Source organism: Coptis chinensis, chromosome 7, assembly GCF_015680905.1.
Source record: "Coptis chinensis isolate HL-2020 chromosome 7, ASM1568090v1, whole genome shotgun sequence".
Taxonomy (NCBI): Eukaryota; Viridiplantae; Streptophyta; class Magnoliopsida; order Ranunculales; family Ranunculaceae; genus Coptis; species Coptis chinensis.
The window spans coordinates 2,466,568-2,491,382 of record NC_141462.1 but is presented as its reverse complement, the minus strand read 5'-3'; the positions used below and the strand labels follow the sequence as shown (position 1 = coordinate 2,491,382).

Here is a 24,815-nt window from a genome sequence, read left to right as displayed (position 1 = left end):
AACACAAGTGTATAATCTACTATTCTACTGAATACAAACATGCAACTTATCAAATAGATTGCATGTACGGGAGTTTCCTATTAGAATGACAGATGAGTCGAAGTTCGTTTTTTTTGTTGTTTTTTTGCTAAATCTAAAAGGAAAATGGTACCAACATTTGGAACGTTGGGTACATTCAACCCCCATCCATGCTATCAATGACAATATTGTAAGAAATTACGTGAAATAACAAACGCAGCATGTACAAAATCAGTATTTGTCGTGATCAAGATTTCCTGCCCGACATTTGACAAAAAAGAGAATGCATCCATCCCTTGTTATTTTCACTTTGATGTTTGTTTAGCGTTTTGATATGATGTCAGGGCCCTTATATCAGACCACCAGGGCCCTTATATCAGACCACCTTGTCTGATCATGCATAGAGAAAACAGGAAGATATTCACTTGTTAGATAGCAACAAACAGTCCCACAGCAGAACCCCGTGCTTGTTGCACACTTGCATGGTTGCACCTCACAATATGGAGGTCACTCCCTACATGCACGTAGTCACCCACTTGCTCCTTTTTTAGAGCATTCCCAATGCAAATAACAACTTGTTACCTCCGTATAAGACTATTTACTCTCATAGTTACATTCTTGGTGAGAAACTACTAGGGGCTGCACACTGCAGATGTGACTTTAAACTGCAAATGGGATGTTTCATTCCGTCTGAATGTATTTTAGACCGAGACGGAATAAAACATATCGTCCCCTCAGTCTAATTTAACAGACTCCAAACATACGAGATCATTTCATCTTCTTCACCAATTTCTCCACCCCCATTACGATTTCAAAAAATTAGTTTAAGGGAGTTCGTTAAGAATTGTTTGGACTCCAAAGCCAAAGACATAATTTTTTTAGTTTTTACATTCAAGTTTGATGAAAACAAGAATTTGACACATGTCAACCCACTTTTAGAAGTAATAGACAAGAATACCCTCTTTATTTATTTGTAACTACTGGAAATAACGAGATTTCCTCCTCCATAGTCTCTTAAAATTTTATAAATATTAAAATGCACTTAATTTAATGCATTTTAACTCGATAATTAAGTTATTTAAACTCAACATTTTAAAATAAATAGTTCAATTCACTTATAATAACATACTTTACATTTTAAAATACATATGGTGTAAAAACTTAAAAATTGCTACGCCTCCTATATTGTAGAGGCATTTGACACTATACCCTAAGCATAAACTCTACACATCTAGACACTAAACCCAAAATTTTTATAAATTAGACACTAAGCCTAAACCTTAAACCCTTACAAACTAAGCCCTAAGCCTAAACCCTAAACCTTAAGGCATTAACCCCTAACCCCCTGTAAACTAGGCCCTAAGTCTAAACTCTAAACTTTTAGACACTAAATCATAAACCAACTCGTTGCATTTCATAGTAGTTGGTCGAACCCACATATATCATAATAGAATGCATTTTGTATATGCATTTTAAAATGCATTGTGAATATGCACTTTAAAATGTGTAAGCAAGTTTATAATGTGGGTGCATATGCATTTTAAAATGTGTTGGGCATCTGCATTTTAAAATGTGTTAAGTTTATAACGTAGGTGGTTTAATTTCTTGGATTTTGTATGTGATATACCATATTAAAATGCAAACCATGTGGTTATAAGTGAATTCTATCACTTTATTTTTAGTGAAAATATTTGGTAGTTATTTATGGGTAAAAGAGAGAATAAGACGGTTATGAAACTCAATAACTAAATTATCCACTTCCACAACATGTGGGTAGTTATAGTCAAAGCCTGAAAATCCCTTTTTTTTTTTTTTGTACAAGTAGTTTTCACTATCTAAAAAAGGTAAATAGTAGTAAATCTATAAAATAATATTCTTCAATCTTTTAAATGCAAAATTTTCTAAAACAGGCTTCCTAACCTAATTTCTTGATTACGATTTTCTCTCAATTTCTTCAATTAAACCCCGCACTTAATGACTTCCGATCTCAACCCCACAATGATTCCCCACCTGCCTCACCACGTTAAGAGCATAGTAGATGATTTGGAAACCACAAAATTACACACGAGTGATACTTGTAGGGTCAGTAACTGCATGATATTTTGAGGACTGATGTTGGCATTAAGTATTTAGAGAGATCGATTGTTATACACTTATTGTCACACCCCGAATTTCGACAGAATTCGGAAAAACATTATTTGTTCCCGACTCTTCGATTTCCGAGGTGTGACGCACTCTCCACTCCCAAAAACCCATAAACAGTTTTAAAATATGCGATAATTAAAACCAATAAATTTTTTTACTTAAACAAATGATCATCTTCATTACCAAAACAATTTACAAATGAAAATGCAAATAACCTTATCTCAACTGAAAATCTATATCACCTCAAGGGAAAACAAAACTTATCCTGAGATGCAACGCTAACGCAAACCACAAGCAGCAACCGATCGTCTTCAACACTAAACCTGTCAAGACTTATCAACTATGTTCATATAATGAACACACCCGATAAGCAAACATGCAAATCGGGTCAGCATTATAAACAATGCTGGTGTGAATAGCCCTAAAATACAAATATACTTATACATATATATACACAATCCACAAGGCAGTTAGTTCCTCCACCGAGGCGCCTTAACTTTCAACGACAAATACAACATCCTTAAGTACAATAATCTCGGCAGGTAGTTCCTCCACTGAGACGCCTTAACTTCCAACAACTAATACAACATACCATACGCATAAATAAAAGGCATTTAGTTCCTCCACGAGGCGCCTTAGGTTATAACTAAACTATAACCAACCAAGCATATACAATCATCTATCTAAATATATATCATTAACCAACACATTACCATAATTATATTAATTAAGGCTTTCTTTGTGTGTCCCTAAAATTCACGTCGTATCTATGTCTTACCTAGTTTCCCTGGCTACCACAATCGCTACCCAACGCCGAACATGTACATCCACATGCCTCCCTTTACATAATGAGCCACTCCGCGGCGTAACCACCCGAAGGGGATGCCGCGACACCGTAAATCCTCACACGGAAGCCAAATCTATGTAAGCACCGCCACTATTCGGCATAAAATATTGCGCGATCATCGTTCTATTTTGCGAACGGAATAATCAAGCCACTATTCGCCGGGAGGGTCGCCCGGCCCATTCGATTAATAGAAGGTCCCGGCCATTCAGATTAACCTCAAACGCCGTAAGGCCAATCACATGAGTTGTGGTAGTCGTTTCTAGGATTTTCGTTACGTAATTTATTCAGTGTCATACATTAATGACTCATAATCATATCTACTATATCACGCTTGCCTTATTGCACTATGCCACAATATATAGAAATATCTCAATTATATCTCATAGTCACTTTCATTCTTTCACGTGCCAATATATTATTGCACTACACGCCACAATCCCGTGGGCAAATATTCACCGATACTATATTAGCATCTCACATATAAAATAATGGAGTGTATATACATTTCTCCAAGATATTGCATTAATATAACTATCCCAAAGATATTATATCATGTCACAATGCTTCAACGATCGCTGACATCTTTATTATAACGTGTTAGAATATAATGTCTCCTATCATCTCAAAATCGTCACGGTCAAAAAATACACAACATCAATGTCAAATCTTTCTCAGATAATGACAACCAAATATATACTAGCTTCCACAAGATTTTATTACTATATGTGTCCATATAATATACACATAAAATGTAGCAGACAAATAAACAAATCCATAAATTCAAAGCCTAATATATATATGCTTTACACACTACTCACGTCAAATCTAAATTAGATAATGACCAACCAAGTTATACAATAATATTTTATTACTATATTTATCCATATAGTCAAATATGTGAAAAACTGGAAGAGTCAACATTCCACGGTCAAAGTCAAAGTCAACGGTCAAAGGTCAAAGTCAAAACGTCATGGTCAAAGTCAAACTGTCCTTGTCAAACTCAAAGTCAACACTTCCTGGTCAAAGTCAAACTGTCCTGGTCAAAGTCAAACTGTCGTTTCCGTGTTCGACAGATTCAGGGTCATAGCCATGGTTCAAAGGTCAAATTCTTGGCATTAATGGTTCGGACCTAACTCGCCAAGCCCAAACCTTAGAACCCGAAAGTCTAAAACCAACTTATTAATTCTACCCGACCCAAATGGGATCTATATTAAATTATATGGACTGGCCCAAACAATATTAGAAACTGGCCCAAAAACTTATACTGAACTGGCCCAAAAACTTATACTGAACTGGCCCAAAACATAACTGAGTTCGGCCCGAAAATGTTAAATTGAACTGGTCCACAAATTGGAAAATAGAAATGAATCTGGTCCAACCCAAAAACTGATATGATCCGGCCCAACCAAACTAAACCAAAGTGGTCCAATCTTAATTGAATTGGTCCACACAAAACTAAAAAGAGCTGGCCCAACCAAAACTGATGTGGTCCGGCCCAAACTAAAACTTAATCAAACTGATCCAAAATAGTTTAACCTAACATGGACCGGCCCAAGCAAACCACCTAACCTCGGGCCCAAATAAACCAACCCAGGCCCAAACCCAAATCGTCAACAGTGCATCTTCTTCCTCAGTTTCTCTCCTCCACCAGCCACCAAATCCGGCCACCACAATTCCAATCGACCACCCAAACAAACCAATCGGTTTTAACCCTTGCAAAAACCCCTATAACATTAACAAAGCCAAAAATCCCAACTCTTAAATCCACCATCTTCTCCAAATCTAGATCTAAAATCTTCGACTGCCATTAAAGGTTCTTCCACCTCCACTCGACAGCCCCAACCATCCCCACTACCACCAAACATTATCAAACAACCCACAACCATATCAAATAATCAACAAAACAATCAAAAACATAAAAAACGATTTATCGAGGAGGGCCCTGGCGTGCCGCCATTGATGGCGTCAACCACCTCCTACAGCCCTCCCACAACTCCAACATCCACAACCATCAACCAAAAACAGTTTAAACACGAAAATGAAGACAAAAATCGCCTCTTGCAAGAACCCAAGAATGGCGTTAATTAAAGATGGCTCAAGCTTTGGCAAAGACCACACTATATACAACAACCAACCCAAAAACAAAACCAATTCAAACCCAAACCAATTGTTTAACAAATAAAACCCGACCGCCAATTGATTCCAATCCAAGATCAACTTCCCATCACTCCCGACAGTTTAACAGTTAAATTCAAAACCGGAATTTAATAAAATTTAATAACACAAATAGCACGAATTCCAATACAACAGGATAATGAACAGTATAAAAAAACGAAACAGTATACGCCGATGTATGTAAACTACAAATCCGGTGAAATAGCCAAATAGCTACTCACCTATCTTAACAGCTCCACGAATTCCTCCGAGTCCGAGCCGTCGCGCTCCACCCTCCAGAAATCCAGCTTTAAGCTCTGCCTCCATTTTCATTATTTTATTCTTTTTATGAACCCTATTTTCTAGAAAAAAAAGTGTTTATATACTTGGGTCCGAAACCCAAGCCCAACACCGACTCGGGCCCAAAAACCAGGCCCACATATCTCGAGTCCGGTCCGACGAATTTTGAAAATAAATAATTAAATTAATTAATTAAATAGAAAAATACGTATTTTAAAATACGGGCGTTACACTTATACCTTACCCACCACCCATAGATATGACAACCTCTGATATTCCTCTTGTAACTCTTTGATGTAAGACAATAACGTAGTTTATACTTATGATTATAATTATAATTAGAATAATAATTATTTCTTTTAGCACTTCCTAAATAAATTAGGAGTTCTAGTTTAGGCATTATCATACTTTTAGTAGTATTTCTATTTCCAATAGCCTTGTAAACTCTATAGTTAATTAGTTTTGTATTCAAGTCATTCAATATATCAAACAATTTATTAAATTTTCTACTACATTTTATTTTTAAATCGCTTCCGCTTTGCCAATTATATTGGTATCGAGTTTTAGTTCGATGGCCCATCACGATGATGTTGAAACACATTCCCACATCGCAAAATAGTGGAGATTTCATCACGGAAAGTGCCTTGTTTCATCACTGCACTTGAATCAAACCATTGATAAACTTCGTTTGGAGATTCGAGATATTGTGATCACGACCCTTTGAGATGAACGAGAGAAAGGGAAATCTGGTGAAGATGTAACAACACCCATCGACGGTGGTAATCATGTAGCGCCCCGAAACCGATCTCTTACCCAAGATCAGTATTTCACCCTTGGACGCTAATCAATGTCATAATTTCTAACTAAGGGATGCATTCTAATATGGATTCATTATTAAATACAATAAAGAAATACTAAATTATTCCAAAACAACTTTTAATGGTGGACCTTTTTTTTCGATATTATGAAAATTCCTCCAGAGAAGCAAGTTAAGATTGTGGCTTTTAAATTTACTGGTGACGGATCTTCTTGGTAGGAGAAAAAACAACAAAAGCGTATTCTTCAAGGTTTGAAACCGATTTGTTCTTTGAAACGTATGAGGCAAATGTTAATGACACAATATCTTCCTCCAAATTTTGCTAAACTTCTCTTCACTGCACTCAAGAATTGCATGCAAGATAATTGTACTGTCCAAGAATATATTGATGAGTTTTATCTGTTAATTTCTCGAAATGATTTGCAAGAGAATGAGGATATACATATTGCTAGATTCATTAATGGTTTATCATGGAATATTCAGAAAGATCTAGCTTCACATCAACACTTCACTTTACATGCCTCTATTAATAATAATGCACTTAAGGTTGATCAAACAATTCATAGAGCGAGACCTAAATTTTTTTAACCGGCCTTTATATTACCAAATATCCACACCATATCACCCCAACCCATCCTATAATAATTCACCATCTTCTAGTGTTTCCCCATCTCCATCTCAACAAGCCCCTTCTACTCCATTCACTCCACATGATAACCCTACCCAACTCACTTTCTCTCCTTATAAAATACCTACACATCATTAACTTGAAAATCGTCCTAATACCCGCTCAACTCGCTTCCAAAATACCTCTAACACTAACACTCAAAATCTTAAACCTCCATCCACCAATCCCTATCTCCATCCCAAACTTGGTCGTACGTGTTATAAGTGTGGTAAATCGATCTGGTCATTCCTCAGATGAGTGTCGAAAACATAATATTGTTATTGCAGACGTGGTCCCTAATATGGATGATGATTTTGACGCTAATAATGAGTGTGTGATGATGAACACACTTTTGGTGATGAAGATGGTGAACGTTTTAGTCTTGTGGTTCAAAATTTGTTATACGCTCCACATATTTTTATTCCACATCAACATAATTTGTTTAGAACTACTTGTATAGTTCAAGACAAATTATGTTATCTGATTATTGACAGTGGTAGTAGTGAAAACATTGTGTCGAAGAAAATGGTGGATAAATTATAGTTTCCTACTCAACTACATTCTCGCCCTTATAAAGTTGGTTGGATACAAGATAAGTGCAAACAACATGTTAAGGAACAGTGTCTAAGTGTCTTCTCACTTTTTCTATTGACAAGTATAAAGATACTATTCTTTGTGATATCATTGATATGAATGTTTGTCATGTTCTTTTTTGTCGTCTTTGGATATTTGATGTGGATGTTATTCATCGTTGCAAGTAGAACACTTATTCTTTTGTCAAGGATGGTTTGAAAGTGACATTGGCTCCTTCCTATGCCAAGCCTACGTCGTCTCCCTCTACTCATGAAATTCCTACTTTATTGGTTTATAATGATGTTAACTCTGACTTTGAGAAGTCGAATGCATGATATATTTGCAGTAGTCGTGAAGCCTGATTTTTTTGATTCTTCTATTGAGGTTCTAGATAAAATTGCACCTATTTTACAGAAATTTTCATGTGTTTTACCTTCTATGGCCCTCCTTCTTTGTTTCCTATGAGGAACATTCAACATCATATTGATTTTGTTCCAGGTGCTAGTTTGCCTAATCATCCTTTGGATCTTGTTACTTTGCCTTCTTTGCCAGATTCACATGTTGGTGCAAATGAGTTGATTGATAATATGCAAACATTGCATGAAGATGTGAAAAAGAATCTCGATTCTTCTAATGCTAAATACAAAGCAGATGTAGACAGACATAGGCATATATATGACGAATTTTGAAGAACGTGACATGATTATGATTTTTCTTCGCCGATAATGTTTTCCAATTGGTAATTACAACAAGCTCAAGAGAAAGAAAATTGGTCCCTTGTGGATTCTCAATAAGATAAGTGACATTGCTTTTGTTCTCGACCTACCTAGAGACTTGCATATTTCTCCTACATTTAATGTCCAAGATATCTTTCCTTATCAGGGAGATGACTATGTTTCTTTGCCTATAATGAACTCGAGGTCGAGTTCTTTTCAAGAACGGGAGAATGATGCAAGGCAGTAACGTAGTTTCTACTTAAGAGTATAATTATAATTAGAATAGTAATTATTTCTTTTAGCACTTCCTAAATAGATTAGGAGTTTTAGTTTAGGCATTATCATACTTTTAGTAGTATTTCTATTTTCATTGGCCTTGTAAACTCGATAAATATATAACAAGTTTCGTATTGAAGAAGTCATTCAATTATTCAATATATCAAACAATTTATTAAATTTTCTAGTACCTTTTACTTTTAAATGTCTTCCACTTCGTCACTCTTGCACACTATAGAGCAAACCTAATTAAATAATTGGCCTTACGCATCAGCTTACATTTTTACGGGAGACTATGACTTGTATTAGAAGAGGGTTGGTAGAAGTCACTTTGCTAGGTGCATTATACCGGGGCCCCAACTTTGACAAGGTTACTTCTGAAGCATTGAGGCATGACATACTATTCATTTCAAAAGAGTGGAGTTGCCACAATCACAACCCAGGGTGTTTCATGATATTGAGATGCAACAAATAACTCCACAGATATTTGATGAGCCTAACCGTTGGCACTGGGCATGATTACTTCTCAAGGGCAAGTAATGAGCATACCTATTCCACCAGCAAATGCCGCATTGGTCACAAATTTGTTAGAACAGTTTGAGCAGTTAGTTAGCCATGATTAGTATGATTTAAATTTATTTATGATTTGTTATTTTTATTCACTATATAACATGTAACATGTCTTTGTTTTGTTAAACAGAAGGAATTAAGGTCGGAGCTCCTTAACTACAACTCTCTAACTTATGTCATGCTTGAGTCGTTCATGGAGTCCTCTCTTCAAAGTTTTGAGTACTTACAACTTAACATGAGCGAGATCGAACGTTGCAGCTTCAGAAACGTGTGCAAGAGTTGGGGGAAGTTAATGCTTCGTTAGGAAAAGGCACACCTCAAGCTGAACCAGAGAGGCGACATCGACGTAAGGGGAGAGCTCTTCGAGCTAGGCTCAGTCTTGATATTTATTCGTAGTTAAATTCTTATCGTTTATAATAATTGTGCGACATTACTTGTAATATGGCATTTGGAGGGAGTGACTCTCAAGGACAAAACTGTCGAAAATGTAACTCTCAAGGACACCTTTTTTTTCGTAACTCATAAGGACCGGGTAGATGAAAGGTCAAGTATACCCTTGACACAAAATAAAAAACGGATCGGGTAGAATGGATCGGATAGATGAAATGTCAAGTATATCCCTGACGCAAAATAATTAATGGCCCGGCCCAGACGAAACGACCTGGTGTATTTAATATGAATAATCATTGTTCATACCCTTAAGCAGGTGTGAACACTCATTATTCATACCCCTAATTACAAACATTAGCTATGAACAATGAGTGTTCATACCTATTGGAGCTATGAACAATGATCCAATAGGTATGAACATTGATCCAGTTATGAACATGGATTGTTCATACTTATTTGGGAGTATGTAAAATCATTGTTCATACATCAAAAGTGTTCATACATCAAACATGAACAATCATTATTCATGACTACTTTTAAATTTTTTTCAATTGGTAGGTATGAACATTGATTGTTCATAGTCCTTGGGTATGAACATTGATTAGGTATGAACATTCAATGTTCATAGTCCTTTGGGTATAAACATTCGATGTTCATAGTCCTTTGGGTATGAACATTCGATGTTCATAGTGAATATTGAATGTTCATAGTCCTTTGGGTATGAACATTGATTAGGTATGAACATTCAATGTTCATAGTGAACATTGAATGTTCATAGTCCTTTGGGTATGAACATTGATTGTGTATGAACATTCAATGTTCATAGTCCTTTGGGTATGAACATTCGATGTTCATAGTTATTGGTCCTTTGGGTATGAACATTCGATGTTCATAGTTATTGGTCCTTTGGGTATGAACATTCGATGTTCATAGTTATTGGTCCTTTGGGTATGATAGTCTTTGGGTATGAACATTGAATGTTCATAGTCCTTTTGGTATGAACATTCAATGTTTATACATCAATATATTGTATAAGGTACATTCACCTATTTGGATATGAACAATCATTATTCATACACCAGCAGAAGGTATGAACACTCATTGTTCATAGTAAAATGACAGAAAGGGTAAAATCGGAAAATATTTATTTTAAATCCGTGCTATTTATCCTTGAGGGTTATTTTCACGGAAGGGTATAACTGACATTTAAAAAAATATAAAAGGTGGGGCCAACTTATTTTTTCCTTGAGGGTTACTAATTTTGAAATAGTGGGTTCGTGAATTACTTTTCCCCAAAATTTGTCCTTGTGAGTTACTCACAAAAAATCGTGTCCTCTAGACTTCATTTTCCCCAAAATTGGGCCTTGGGACCAATTTCTTGGTTTGGGATTGTTGGGTTTGTAATTTTTTTATTATTATTGTAGGTATTTAGGAAAAAATTGACAGATTTTGTATATGAATATGTCAATAAAACAAAGGAGGCTAGGTTATGTCCAATTTTTTTTTCAGGAATTTTAATTAATTTAGTTTTAATTATTAATTTCATTGCGCACTAACTTTGAAATTTGAAATGGATTTAAACCTAACACGTATGACATGCTATACATGAGCTTTTGCCATATTTTATCATCTCATAAATATAAGGAAAATGGGTGCTGCTTTCTTTGCTTTATGTTTCGAAAATAATGTTAAATCAAGACCAATTATGGTCTTGAGTTCCTCATTTTGTAACATGGCAAATTTGACTGAGGGGACAGGATGTCATCCGAATGCTTTTTAAGCGAGATGGGATGTTTTATTGTTATGAAAATTGAAAGTTATGAAATAAAACATCCCGTCCAAAGTTTACAACTCAATAGATAGCTATGAAAATAGTAAGGCTCTGTTTGGCAGTAACAACTTATGCTGTACTAGGTGGTACTTAGCCAAATTTAGAGTATCCAATTCTCGTGGTTCATGTCCCAGAGATGATCAATAACACAAGTTGTTTGGTTCTTGCCTACTCTTCCTAAAAAAGTTATTGCACCCCAAGTCAGAAACACACAAAATAATCATGAAAAACTTCAAATAGAAAACCCAATACAGTGCAATCTTAAAACAGATTGTTAATCAAACTCCCAAATTAATATACCGAAACAACCACATATATATTTCTATTTTCTTGAAAGAAATTTACAAAGAAATATTACATAAACTTCTTTAGTAGCAACAATTTGGAAATCACAAAAATCAAGTGGGTTTCATTTTGTATCTTCAAAATTGGAGAAATCAAGAGATGATGTGAGTAGAGAGATGTTCAAATTTGATAAAATGGAGATTTTTTGTGATGAAAACGGTGGGTTTTGCTTTGAGATATTGCACTTTTCCTTTTTGTTTAAGTAAGAGAAGCAAGGTGTGGAGAGAAGATGGTGGTGGTGGTGGTGGGGAGGAATAAATTGTTGAAGTGGTGAAGAAGAAGAGAGTAGGGCTGTGTTTTCTCGTTATTTTTTTTTTTTTTTTTGTCGGTCCTTTTCTTATTTATTATGATGTAGATTGAAATCCAACCTTTTCCAATGGATACCGTTATTCATACTTTTGTGGTTGGGCCAACCAACTAGTAGCTTAAGGTCTACAGGCTTGGGCTCAAAAAATAGGAACCAAACATAAAAATCGGGATAGTGCACCCTAACCCATGAATGGGTTGGGCAATACAGGCTACCAAACAGGGCTAAGTGCTACCCTCATTGTTACCTAGTGAAAAGCTACCTCCATAGTCACTCTTGCATCGGGCATTTTTTTTTTGGCTCATAAGGATTACAAGTTATTATTTCCCCTCAAAGTCACATGCCATTGGAAATGCTCTTACCTAAGGCCATTTCCTTGCTCATTCTAAGTTACTTCTTCTTTTTTTTGTTATTTTTTTATTTTTTTATTTTTTTTTTATTTTTTGCTACAAACATTTTGAGATACTAAATGAAGAACCTATATTAAAAAAATTATATATGGTCAACTTCACTGTATGTGCACAGGATGCAATGGTTTCTTATCAATAAGTTTAAGTAATTAAGTTCCAATAGATAGGTTTGCATGGATATATATAACTTTGAAATTAATTAGTCAGTTCAATTTGTTCGAATAAAGAAAAAATTAGAGATGCCTCATCGTTTAGATCGAATTAGTATTTAGATCGATATATTACTTCATCAACACATCTGTGGACTGAAGAAGAATTGAAGCACCTGTCCACCACTCCACCAGGAGTGTGATCAGTTCATCTGTTAAGGGTCCATCTGCTAAGTGTGTGGGCAGTTGCAAGTAAATGGTTTGAAAAGTACTGTTCTTTGCAAAAATGCCGCAACCATATATATATTTCTTTCGTCTTATACTTTTAATACAATTTACATCTGAGACACGCTTAAACAGGAATTTCCAATGAACTCTCGACCTACAGTCGATCTACAGAAACAAATTTAAAAGTATGTTTAAAGAACTAATTAGATATGTAAAGAAGATAGGACAGAGAGCACACAATGACACAAATATATGTCAGTTCGTATAATTAGGAAGCTAACCAGGATGGTTAAACACTTGAACCACATACAATGGCGACTCCAAGAAGAAGTTTATATAGAGAGGTTGTCAGTTAGGATTTGTGATCCAGTATCGGTATCTAAAGCCTCGCCGAATTAGTTTTAACTTTTAAGTTAGATTCCTAAAATTTTGGTGATTTTAGTTGTTTCCTTACAATTGGCTATTTGGATGCCCAGATTGAAAGTTGAACGTGTATCAAATCCTAACTGACAACCACCAAAGTAGCCATTTCCTTGTTCTGAAATAAAACCTGTTTTTTTCATGGACACCGCAAACATTTGATTGTTCAAGTCGACTTCAAATCACAATATATCAAATCTTGCAAATAATTGTATAAAAATATTCGATTCGCAACATAAACAATAGCAACAAATACAGAAACCGGAAATAAGTGATCAGAAATTCAGAGTGGCCGGTGCCGTTCAACATTCCCAACTCAACATATATATTGAACATGTTAATTTACAGAAGAGTTTTAAAAGGAAAAAAATATTTGATTATTTCATCTTCCTAACAGGATGCAACTCGAAAACAATAAATTGATCTTCATGAAATTACGTATATACAATATGGAGCTCACAAGCTCCACAATTTTGTAATAAAAGCAACATATCTACGTAGGCATTGTGGTACACTGGTACAGTATGCATATATGAAAATAAAGTACAAATTTGTGGAGGGGCAAACTGCCAGCCTGTTCCACTAACCCCTTCAGTGTGCTACTGTGCTCTATGTACAGCAACGGTTCTTACTTAAAAATCAGGTAGGGCAAATGTCCTCCCTTGATCCTCCTCTCCGCAGACCCAACTATCACTTAGCTCCACGACCGAGCTATCAGATATCTCACCATCATCGGTATTTCTTGCCATGCCTGTTTCCGCTGTAGCTGTTTCATGCAGTATCATCTATGCTTGGATAATAAGGCTGAAATTGACGAATCCCATAGTATGTTGCTATGTCCTGTCCCATTGGACCTGGTTGTAAATATTGACCATGTTCTTGATGTACCATACTGGACGTTGGCACCGTTGGCGTCCCTATTGCCGTTGATATCCATGCTGTGGTTATTTCATTGTTATGTACGCAGGCATAAGGCTGACGTTGAGGAACCCATAGTATGGCGCCATCTCCATCAGTCCAGTTGGACATGGTGGTAAGGATCGTCTTTGTTCTTGATAAACGACATCATCAGAGGACGACGCATTGGATGCTGTTGCTAATGCCGACGCAGACGAATTCCTCGCACGCATTTGCGGAGGCTTCGATGATTTAGTACCTTTCTTTTCTCTACCCCTGTGGATTTCGCAAAGAACCATTATTTCTTGATCACGTCAAGATTCTTCCAAGTGGCTAGGCAAAGCATACTCATACATTATCCAGCTATCTTGACCAGGTTTCTTGGCTTTACCAACAATAATGAAACTCAGAGTTCTCTTTCTTCCTACTTCCCAAGATTCATTATCTTGAGTGCGTAGAACCGGATGATCATTCTGAGTTACCCAACTTCCTACTGTACCAACCATCCTATTAAAATACTTGCAGCCATTATTAAATTTTTTCTTAATCCACGTAAAGAAGTATAGTTTAGTCGAGGAGCTTCCTTCGAACAACTTCAATGGCTCTTCGGCATAAAGATTCCGTTCTGGAATATGAAATGATAGGCCTTCTTTTCGGATTTTCCTTCCAAGATAAAATTCAACTAGCTCTGCATCGCTCGGCTCAAATCGAAACCCACATGGCATTCTCGCTGCTATAGCTTCTACATCCATCTTCTATTCCTTCAGCAACAAAAGAATTAAGCTCACTCCTCTTTCTTGAAAACTATTATAAACCTAATATCAAAAAGCAGGTTTTCTAAAATGCAACTCAATAGTATACGTTGTTATCTAGGGAGCTACAGGGTTGGGATGCTGTTGTTTATGAGCAAACCTTTGCGTGGGAGTTTTTCCGCGTTTTCAAGTTGCAGTTGGTAGTTATGGCCTTATGGGCCGTTATGAACTTGTGATTCTTGATTTGGTTTAAGGACGGTTATGGGCCGTATAGGCTCTGCACGAATCTCGGCCCAGTTCAAGTCTTGGCCCAGTTCAAATCCAATTAATTAAGTCAAAGCCCATCTTCCAATCTCGTAAAATCACTGTTCTAAAAACCAGTCTAGGCCTATACGGTCTCTAGGCGCTAGACAGTGCCCAACTGACTCGCCTAGGCCCAATTCATTTAAAAAATCAGTGGACCGACAAGACGGGTCTAGGCGGCCTCTAGGCGGTCCAGGCATTTATTATTATTATTATTATTTTTTGAATGATTAAATGTCGAAAATTAAAGACCCGTATAGACTTAAGATTTGAATGAGTTTAAAAGACTAAAGTCTAATGTAAATTATATACTATTATAACAAAAAGTGTGTTTTTATATGAAGTCGATATTCTTTAACTATTACATATTTTTGTAATAAGTATTTTTGTTTGTGTTTATTTTTTGAACTATGGTAAATGATTTTCTTCATTTCTTGTAGTATAGGTGTGTATTACTATATATATTAGGAAAAAAAAGTGTCTAGTGCCTAGCCCGTCAAGGCACTGCCTAAAAGGCCTAGGCGCTCTCCCACCGCCCGACTACCGCCTAGTGTTTTTTAGAACACCGCGTAAAATAATTATTCTGGCGAGCCCGTAACTACTTCTCGTTTTGGGCCCATATTATACCCCAAAATCTAAACTCCTTGTCGATGTCACCTCTTACTAATTGGCGATTGAACTGTGCTAGTTGGTATAGGAAACCGGGCCCATCTGGTTTTGGTGCTGGGTGCTGCAAACTGCAATGGAACCGGTCAGATCAGATGCATTTGTGCTTATGGTTTCTATTAATGCATTGTGCATTGGCGCCTACTAATATGTCCAAAGCATTAGGTTTGTTACATAGGATGAACGATCATCGGCTTCGAAATCTGTGCATAACTTTCTTGCCTACCTTTAATAATTAAATAAGAAACGAGAAAATCTAAATTTTCACATAATCAAACAACGGGCCCTTGATATGTTATTTTTATAGTTATTAGTTTTTACTTAAACAAACCGAAAACACTCGGTGTCTCAGTATATAATATATTGTTTAATCGACGTGGTAGAGGTGTAGATTTGTATCTACAATCTGATGTTGAGGTTGATAGGGAATGACTGCACTCTTACTTGGGATAAGAGTTGCTTACGTATCAAGTTCTTTGGGTAAACTTGAATCAAACCTTACGTAATTCATCTTTTTCTACTTATAGATGTTTGAACTGATTTTCTTTATTTCCTCCAGGCCATTGTCAAGTGTAGATCAATATTTTATGCTATCTTGATGATTCATCGTTACTTCTGATGTTACAAAGTAAATATCTTCTTGATTAGTGTATTGACTGAGCTTCAGGATCGCGGTAGATCATTTGCTTCAATATATAATAGTGTTTGATATTTGGGACGACCTGAGTCTGGATCATTGTTATGTCTTGGTGGCGTGGTATGAGCTGGTGATGTACGAGCTGTGAAGATACGACCTGGGGTGTGGACATGTGTGCTGTAGTGATATATTTGAGAACGGAGATACTTATATACGCCAAGCCCGATCCAATTGTGAATAGAATATGTAATTGGGTTTAGGATTTTAGCTAATAGACCTCCGGAATTAGCTAGGTCCACTGAAGTCACAGAAGATTGAGCACTCTTGTCACACCCCAAATTTCCAGACAATATTTAAAACAATTATATTCAATTATCTGGAAACCCGGGGTGAAACAAAACCCAAAACCCTATTATCAAACACGATATATACAAAACTGAAATCAAAAGAAACCTAAAAGGAACAATCTTTAAATCACATTATTAAACTACAAATAAACTAACCAACTCTATTACATCTATCTCAAAACAAAACCATACCCTTCAGAAAATCTTAAACCAGAAGACTCCAAGAGCAACTCCAAACCACGTGTCCTTATCCATTGCACTCCACCATCTATGTTCCCAAGAACACACCCACGTTGCAAAACAAAGCAAACATGGGTCAAATAAATTGAATTTTTGGTATGAGTAGACTAACAACAAAATATATATAAAAGTCTTTCAAATTAATAAATATAACATTACCAACCATTTTAACTTGGAAGACAATATAGTTCCGTTTTCCAAAACGGCGTATAGTTTCTTCCCAAGTAAGATTTCACCCCAATATACAAATTCCAAGAATCTCATATAACAAGACTCATCATTCCCACTTTCCAAAATAACTCACAACATAAATACCATTTACATTCCACTTATTAAATGCACATATGATAACCTAATTAAATATGAGTTTGGTATACTTTACCTTTAAGCCAACATCGCCTTAGGGTAGGATATTTACATCCCTACGAAAAAGATTAATAGATCCTACCCTCCGCAAAAACGAGTTAGACATCACAATAAAATGTTTTATCTCAACCAAACAAATTTCCATTCATAACCAAACCTCATTTAAGACATTTAAGTCTAATTGATATAACCTAGTTAGATCAAGATATTCGAGGAATACCACTTATCATAATACTTATATCAAGGGTAGTCATTCATATGACATCATTACATCATAAAGTTTCTACGTGCATAACCATAGATCTCAGACTATCACAATTCATTAATATTTTCGGAATAATATATCACGTTATAGTCATTTTGCAGTCACATAGAAATCACAATCATTTACTAATATTATTCACAGTCACCACTTCACATCCATAATATCACACACTTCATATATTTTTACTTAAAAACCACTCGTCTACTTATGAGAACGGGGAAAATATCACACCCAAGGAGTACATTCATCCCGTGTGAGTATCAACTCATACAAACCACGTATATATTTCTCATAAGAAAACATATACATCATATGCAATAACTCTATCACACGAAAAATCAATATTTTTACTTTGCTTATTAATTATCTTGTTGACTCATTTTTTCAAAGACACAGCCCAACCTTTGGTTCTTACTCCACGATTTGCACTACACACATTTGCCAAATCACACATATCTGTGTGCCTCACTCACACCGAGTACCACTACAAGACATATGTCCCAAGCGGGATATCGCCTCCAAGAAACATACTTTCATCTTGTAAACTCGTAACTTGTGAGTCACAACCATCTCTGGGCTTTCCATACACATAATCACAAAGCCTCCTTTGGGTGTAGGGACGTAAATATCCTACCCTAAGACGACGTGTTGGCTTAAAGGTAAGGTATACCAAACTCATATTTAATTAGGTTATCATATGTGCATTTAATAAGTGGAATGTAAATGGTATTTATGTTGTGAGTTATTTTGGAAAGTGGGAATAATGAGTACTGTTATATGAGATTCTTGGAATTTGTATATTGGGGTGAAATCTTACTTGGGAAGAAACTACACGCCGTTTTGGAAAAAGGAACTATATTGTCTTCCAAGTTAAAATGGTTGGTAATGTTATATTTATTAATTTGAAAGACTTTTATATATATTTTGTTGTTAGTCTACTCATACCAAGAAATTCAATTTGTCAACCCATGTTTGCTTTGTTTTTGGTAACGTGGGTGTGTTCTTGGGAACATAGATGGTGGAGTCAGCGATGGATAAGGACACGTGGTTTGGAGTTGCTCTTGGAGTCTTCTGGTTTAAGATTTTTTGAAGGGTACGGTTTTGTTTTGAGACAGATGTAATAGAGTTGGTTAGTTTCTTTGTAGTTTAATAATGTGATTTAAAGATTGTTCCTTTTAGGTTTCTTTTGATTTCAGTTTTGTATATATCGTGTTTGATAACAGGGTTTTGGGTTTTGTTTCACCCCAGGTTTCCAGATAATTGAATATAATTGTTTTAAATATTGTCTGAAAATTTGGGGTGTGACATTTTGGTATCAGAGCCCAGGTTAGCCTAGAATGAGAAGGTCTAGGTGATCCTCGGATTGTGGTAATGGGTAGTAGGAGTGTTTTTGTGGTGTTAAGTTTTCTTGTTGTTTTCAAGTTTGTTTGTTCCCGTTTTGGATTTTGGTATTCCGCATTTTCGTATAAAGGAGTGTTTCTCAATTCGTGGTTTTAATTTACGTATGTCCACATGTAAGGTTATACATTATTGTATATGTGTATTCCTTTTAAGGTGTGTATACTTGGGTATACACTTATATCTAATTTCTAATATTTGTTTATCATGACCTTTTGGTGCAAGTCGAAATGAAGTGTAATTAACCTTGTCGACATGTTTTAGATTATCACATAAAATTCAGATCATTGAGATATGATCGCTTAACTTAGAAGAATTATTGCTTGGCATATGTTTGTTTGGTTAATCTATATTCTTTTCTAGAATCTCGAGACGAGATTCATTTAAGGTGTGTATATTATAACAACCCCAATTTTTAAACAACATAAATTAAATTATTTGATTGAAAATAACTATTATATTATGAAGTCTAGCTTATTCTAGAATTTGTTTAGCTATTGTTGATTTTTAAAAAAGTTCATGTTTTTACTTGAATTATTTGTTATAACTTATGTGGGTATTTTATAATCATTTTGGGCTTGAAAACATTGTTAAAATGTACCCATTCATATAGGTATGGACCTTGGGTGTTTTTAGACCCATTGGAGGCCCATAGGTTAATTTAAAACGACTTAAAACATGGAATAAAGAAGACCAAGCGAATTTTTTCAGAAAAATATGATTATTCAAAATCAAAACCCTAGCCTCCAATAAAAAGAAGGGGAAGAGGAAGAAAAGAGAAAAAGGGAATGCAAAGTATTGGGCTCACCGCACTATTGATATTCATAGTTGTTTACATCTTGTAGACTTAATAAGGTGAATTATATTTTTTTTCTTTTATTGTTTCCATAGAAATAGGATATGTTGTTTGTTATGTGTGATCATATAGATTGTATATTGGGAGGATAAAGCCATTAATAAATTGTATAGAGTTTTGTGAAGAAGATAAACAGTTAACAGTAAACACCATTCTAGAAAAGTTGTCTGCGCAGTCGTTTAATTCTGTTCAGATGAAGATCTTTCCGTACACGGATGTCTCTCAAATTTAATCCATAGTTTCCTGACACATTGTAGTCTGACATATTAAAATTTTCAACAGATCCAACGGTTGGATTTTTGTCGAGGCGCGCATAAGCGTGACAGGTCGTAGTGTTTCTACACTAGAAAAACTGCAGTGTGAAGTCTTTTGTTTCTGCTTAGATGGTGCCGTTTCCATTCTTGGATTTGTATGAAATTTAATCCATAGTTTCCTGACACATTGTAGTCTGACATATTAAAAGTTTAGACAAATCCAACGGTTGGATTTCTGTCAAGGTGCGCATAAGCATGACAGGTCGTAGTGTTTCTACACCAGAAAAACTGCAGTGTGCAGTCTTTTGTTTCTTCTTAGATGGTGACCTTTCCGTACTCGGATTTGTATGAAATTTAATCTATAGTTTCCTGACACATGTTAGTCTTCCATATTAGATTTTTAGATTTATCCAATGGCTTGATATCTGTCGAGGCTTCCATTAGTGGGACTAGTCGTAGTAGAAACTACACCAGAAAACTGATGGGTGCAGTCCTTTGTTTCTGTTTAGATGGAGGTCAACCTATTATCGGATTGACCTCAAATTTAATCCATAGATTCTTGATATCCAGTTAAATGACATATACAAATTTTAGGCAGATCCAATGGTGGGTTGTCAGTCAAGGCACGGATTAACAAGGTTGTTAGAATTAGCTAAAGTTTATAATAGATATAGTTGGGTGGTTACATGATGGCATTAGATGGTCAGTGGTTATTATACTTTCGATATATTCTTACTATTGTGAAAATATTGGTGTGGAATAAAAATATATCTATATGTTTTATTTTATTGTGATTATTAAAATATTTGGAGAATTGGTTAAGAGCTACGTAAGGCTTGATTCTAATCTTAAAAGATTGGATACGTAGGCAGCCTTATGTACAGGTGCAGTCACTATATCTATAATATATATATATTAGTTTGTGTGATAACTATGTAATTGTGTTAGAAATTACTGTTGTTTTAAGACTACATAAATATATATGTGTGAGATAGAAGTTGTATATGAATATAAACTTTAGTATATGTGGATATGTTTTGGACATTAGTGTGTGGACTTGAATTTGGGCTAATGAATTATTTGTTTACGATATTGTATATATGAGTGTGGTTAGATAAATTGTATTTGTTTGATTATAAGTCTGTTTACATTCAATGATATTTAAGTGCTTGATTTGCCTTGACGCGCGAAAATGACTCTCTGCATGTGTGGTCTATTTTGACATGAGTAATGCTAGTATAATTATAAGTGATAATAATGTTTTAATGTGTCGCCCATATCTTTAGAACTCTCCATGCCTCAGGATTTGGTAATGAGATATTATGACTTGTGATGTCATGTGATAGATGGGTATTCATTGAATGTCTTTATGAATGACCCAATAGTTTGGACCGCCCCTGCAGAGGGAACTAAGGTATTAAGCCTTGGGGTTGGTCGTATTCCTTGAATGTCTTTGGAATTGCGGTTTGGTGCGTATTCCTTGAATGTATGGGAATGTAGGTTTGGTCGTTATTCCTTGAATTCACGGGAATGTAGGTTTGGGTATTCCTTGAATGTGGCGGGGAATTTTTTCATTGAATGTGCCATGAATGACCCGTTAGTGTTATGATGGGTATTCCTTGAATGTGGCGGGAATGACCCAAGGTATTCATTGAATGTGCCATGAATGACCGATATTTTGTTATGCCCAAAGGAGGCTTAACAAAATATCAGGTCATTCATAGCACATTCAATGAATACCTTGGGTCATTCCCGCCACATTCAAGGAATACCCATCATAACACTAACGGGCCATTTATGGCACATTCAATGAATGCCCTGAGTCATTCCCGCCACATTCAAAGAATACCCAAACCTACATTCCCGTACATTCAAGGAATACGGCCAAACCTATATTCCCATACATTCAAGGAATATGACCAACCCGCAAGGCGAATACCTTAGTTCCTCTCTAGGGCAGTCCAAACTATTGGGTCATTCATGGCACATTCAATGAATACCCATCTATCACATGACATCACAAGTCATAATATCTCATTACCAAATCCTGGGGCATGGAGAGTTCTAAAGATGTGGGAGACACATTAAAACATTATTATCACTTATAATTATACTAGCATTACTCATGTCAAAATAGACCACACATGCAGAGTCATTTTCATTTTCAAGCACTTAAATATCATTGAATGTAAAATGACTTATAATCAAACAAATACAATTTATCTAACCACACTCATATATACAATATTGTAAACAAATAATTCATTAGCCCAAATTCAAGTCCACACACACTAATGTCCAAAACATATCCACATATACTAAAGTCTATATTCATATACAACTTCTATCTCACACATATATATTTATGTAGGCTCAAAACAACAATAATTTCTAACACAATCACATAGTTATCACACAAACTAATATATATATTATAGATATAGTGATCGCACTGCATATAAGGTCCCTTCACGATCCAATCTTTTAAGATTAGAATCAAGCCTTTACGTAGCTCTTAACCAATTCTCCAAATATTTTAATAATCACGATAAAATAAAACATATAGATATATTTTCATTCCACACCAATATTTTCACAATAGTAAGAATATATCGAAAGTATAAAAACCACTAACCATCTAATGCCATCATGTAACCACCCAACTATATCTATTTTAAACTTTAGCTAATTCTAACAACCTTGTTAATCCGTGCCTTGACAGACAACCCACCATTGGATCTGCCTAAAATTTGTATATGTCATTTAACTAGATATCAAGAATCTATGGATTAAATATGAGGTCAATCCGATAATAGGTTGACCTCCATCTAAACAGAAACAAAGGACTGCACCCATCAGTTTTCTGGTGTAGTTTCTACTACGACTAGTCCCACTAATGGAAGCCTCGACAGATATCAAGCCATTGGATAAATCTAAAAATCTAATATGGAAGACTAACATGTGTCAGAAAACTATAGATTAAATTTCAAACAAATCCGAGTACGGAAAGGTCACCATCTAAGAAGAAACAAAAGACTGCACACTGCAGTTTTTCTGGTGTAGAAACACTACGACCTGTCACGCTTATGCGCACCTCGACAGAAATCCAACCGTTGGATCTGTCTAAAATTTTAATATGTTAAACTAAAATGTGTCAGGAAAGTATGGATTAAATTTCATACAAATCCGAGTATGGAAACGACACCATCTAATCAGAAACAAAAGACTGCACACTGCAGTTTTTCTAGTGTAGAAACACTACGACCTGTCACGCTTATGTGCGGCTCGACAGAAATCCAACCGTTGGATCTGTCTAAAATTTTAATATGTCAGACTACAATGTGTCAGAAAACTATGGATTAAATTTCAGAGACATCCGTGAATGGAAAGATCTTCATCTGAACAGAATTAAAAGACTACGCAGACAACTTTGCTAGAATGGTGTTTACTGTTTACTGTTCATCTTCTTCATAAAACTATATACAATTTATTAATGGCTTTATTCTCCCAATATACAATCCATATGATCACACATAACAAACAACATATCTTATTTCTATGGAAACAATAAAAGAAAGAAATATAACTTTTTTTTTTTGCTGGGTAGCAAGAAAGAAATATAACTCACCTTATTAAGTCTACAAGATGTAAACAACTATGAATATCAATAGTGCGGTGAGCCCAATACTTTGCATTCCCTTTTTCTCTTTTCTTCCTCTTCCCCTTCTTTTATTGGAGGCTGTGGGTTTTGATTTTGAATAATCATATTTTTACAGAGAAAATTCGCGGGTTTTTTTATTCCATGTTTTTAAGTCTGTTTAAAGTTAACCTATGGGCCTCCAATGGGTCTAAAAACACCCAAGGTCCATACCTATATGAATGGGTACATTTTAACAATGTTTTCAATCCCAAAATGATTATAAAATACCCACATAAGTTCTAACAAACAATTCAAGTAAAAACATGAACTTTTTTAAAAATCAACAATAGCTAAACAAATTCTAGAATAAGCTAGACTTCATAATATAATAGTTATTTTCAATCAAATAATTTAATTTATGTTGTTTAAAAATTGGGGTTGTTATAACTCTGTAATGCGGGTTTTGGGAAAAATCTCCCTAATCCAATTTTCGGTCCATAAAACCTCCTTCTCAACGGACCAACCCACTAAAACCCCACAATATGGACGAAAATGCCCTCAAAATTCATTAATGGCAGAAAACACACTCTTATTCTTCTCCTCTTTCTCTATATTTATTTACAATTCTGATCGAAAACGTCATTTTTCTTTATAAATCTGAAAATTACAACAACAAATGAATTGAAAATTACACCACTACCCTCTTTCTTCTTCCTTTCTGACTTTCTCTCATTCTTTCGTTTTTTTCAAATACAAAATTATTCTTTTCTTTTTCTCAATCAATTTCTCTTGAAATTTGTTGTTCTCCAACCAAGCAAATCAGATTTGAAAAACAATATCAAGACTTGGAAATTTTGTTTCTTCCACTCAAAATCAGATCTGAGAATTGTTTACTTTTTCAATTCAAAGATGAAATCTCTTTGAATATTTTGAATATGAAAGTCAACTTTTTTTCAATTCAAAGATGAAATCTTTTTGGGTTGTTGTTCATTTCAAATAATATTGCATAAGTTATGATCGATCTGTTTTCT

At 35.2% G+C, this 24,815-nt stretch overlaps 1 protein-coding gene across 1 annotated transcript; it reads right to left on the bottom strand.

The window, feature by feature from the left end:
• Positions 1-14,374: 14,374 nt before the first annotated feature.
• Positions 14,375-14,812, bottom strand: LOC147485188 (protein ATAF2-like). Its single transcript, XM_086571176.1, has one exon. The coding sequence runs from the start codon at positions 14,810-14,812 to the stop codon at positions 14,375-14,377; it is 438 nt and encodes a 145-aa protein (XP_086427302.1).
• Positions 14,813-24,815: the final 10,003 nt, after the last annotated feature.

What these genes read in the sequence shown, in the direction of transcription:
- LOC147485188 (XM_086571176.1), bottom strand. Translation starts at nt 14,812, where the DNA reads ATGGATGTAGAAGCTATAGCAGCGAGAATGCCATGTGGGTTTCGATTT.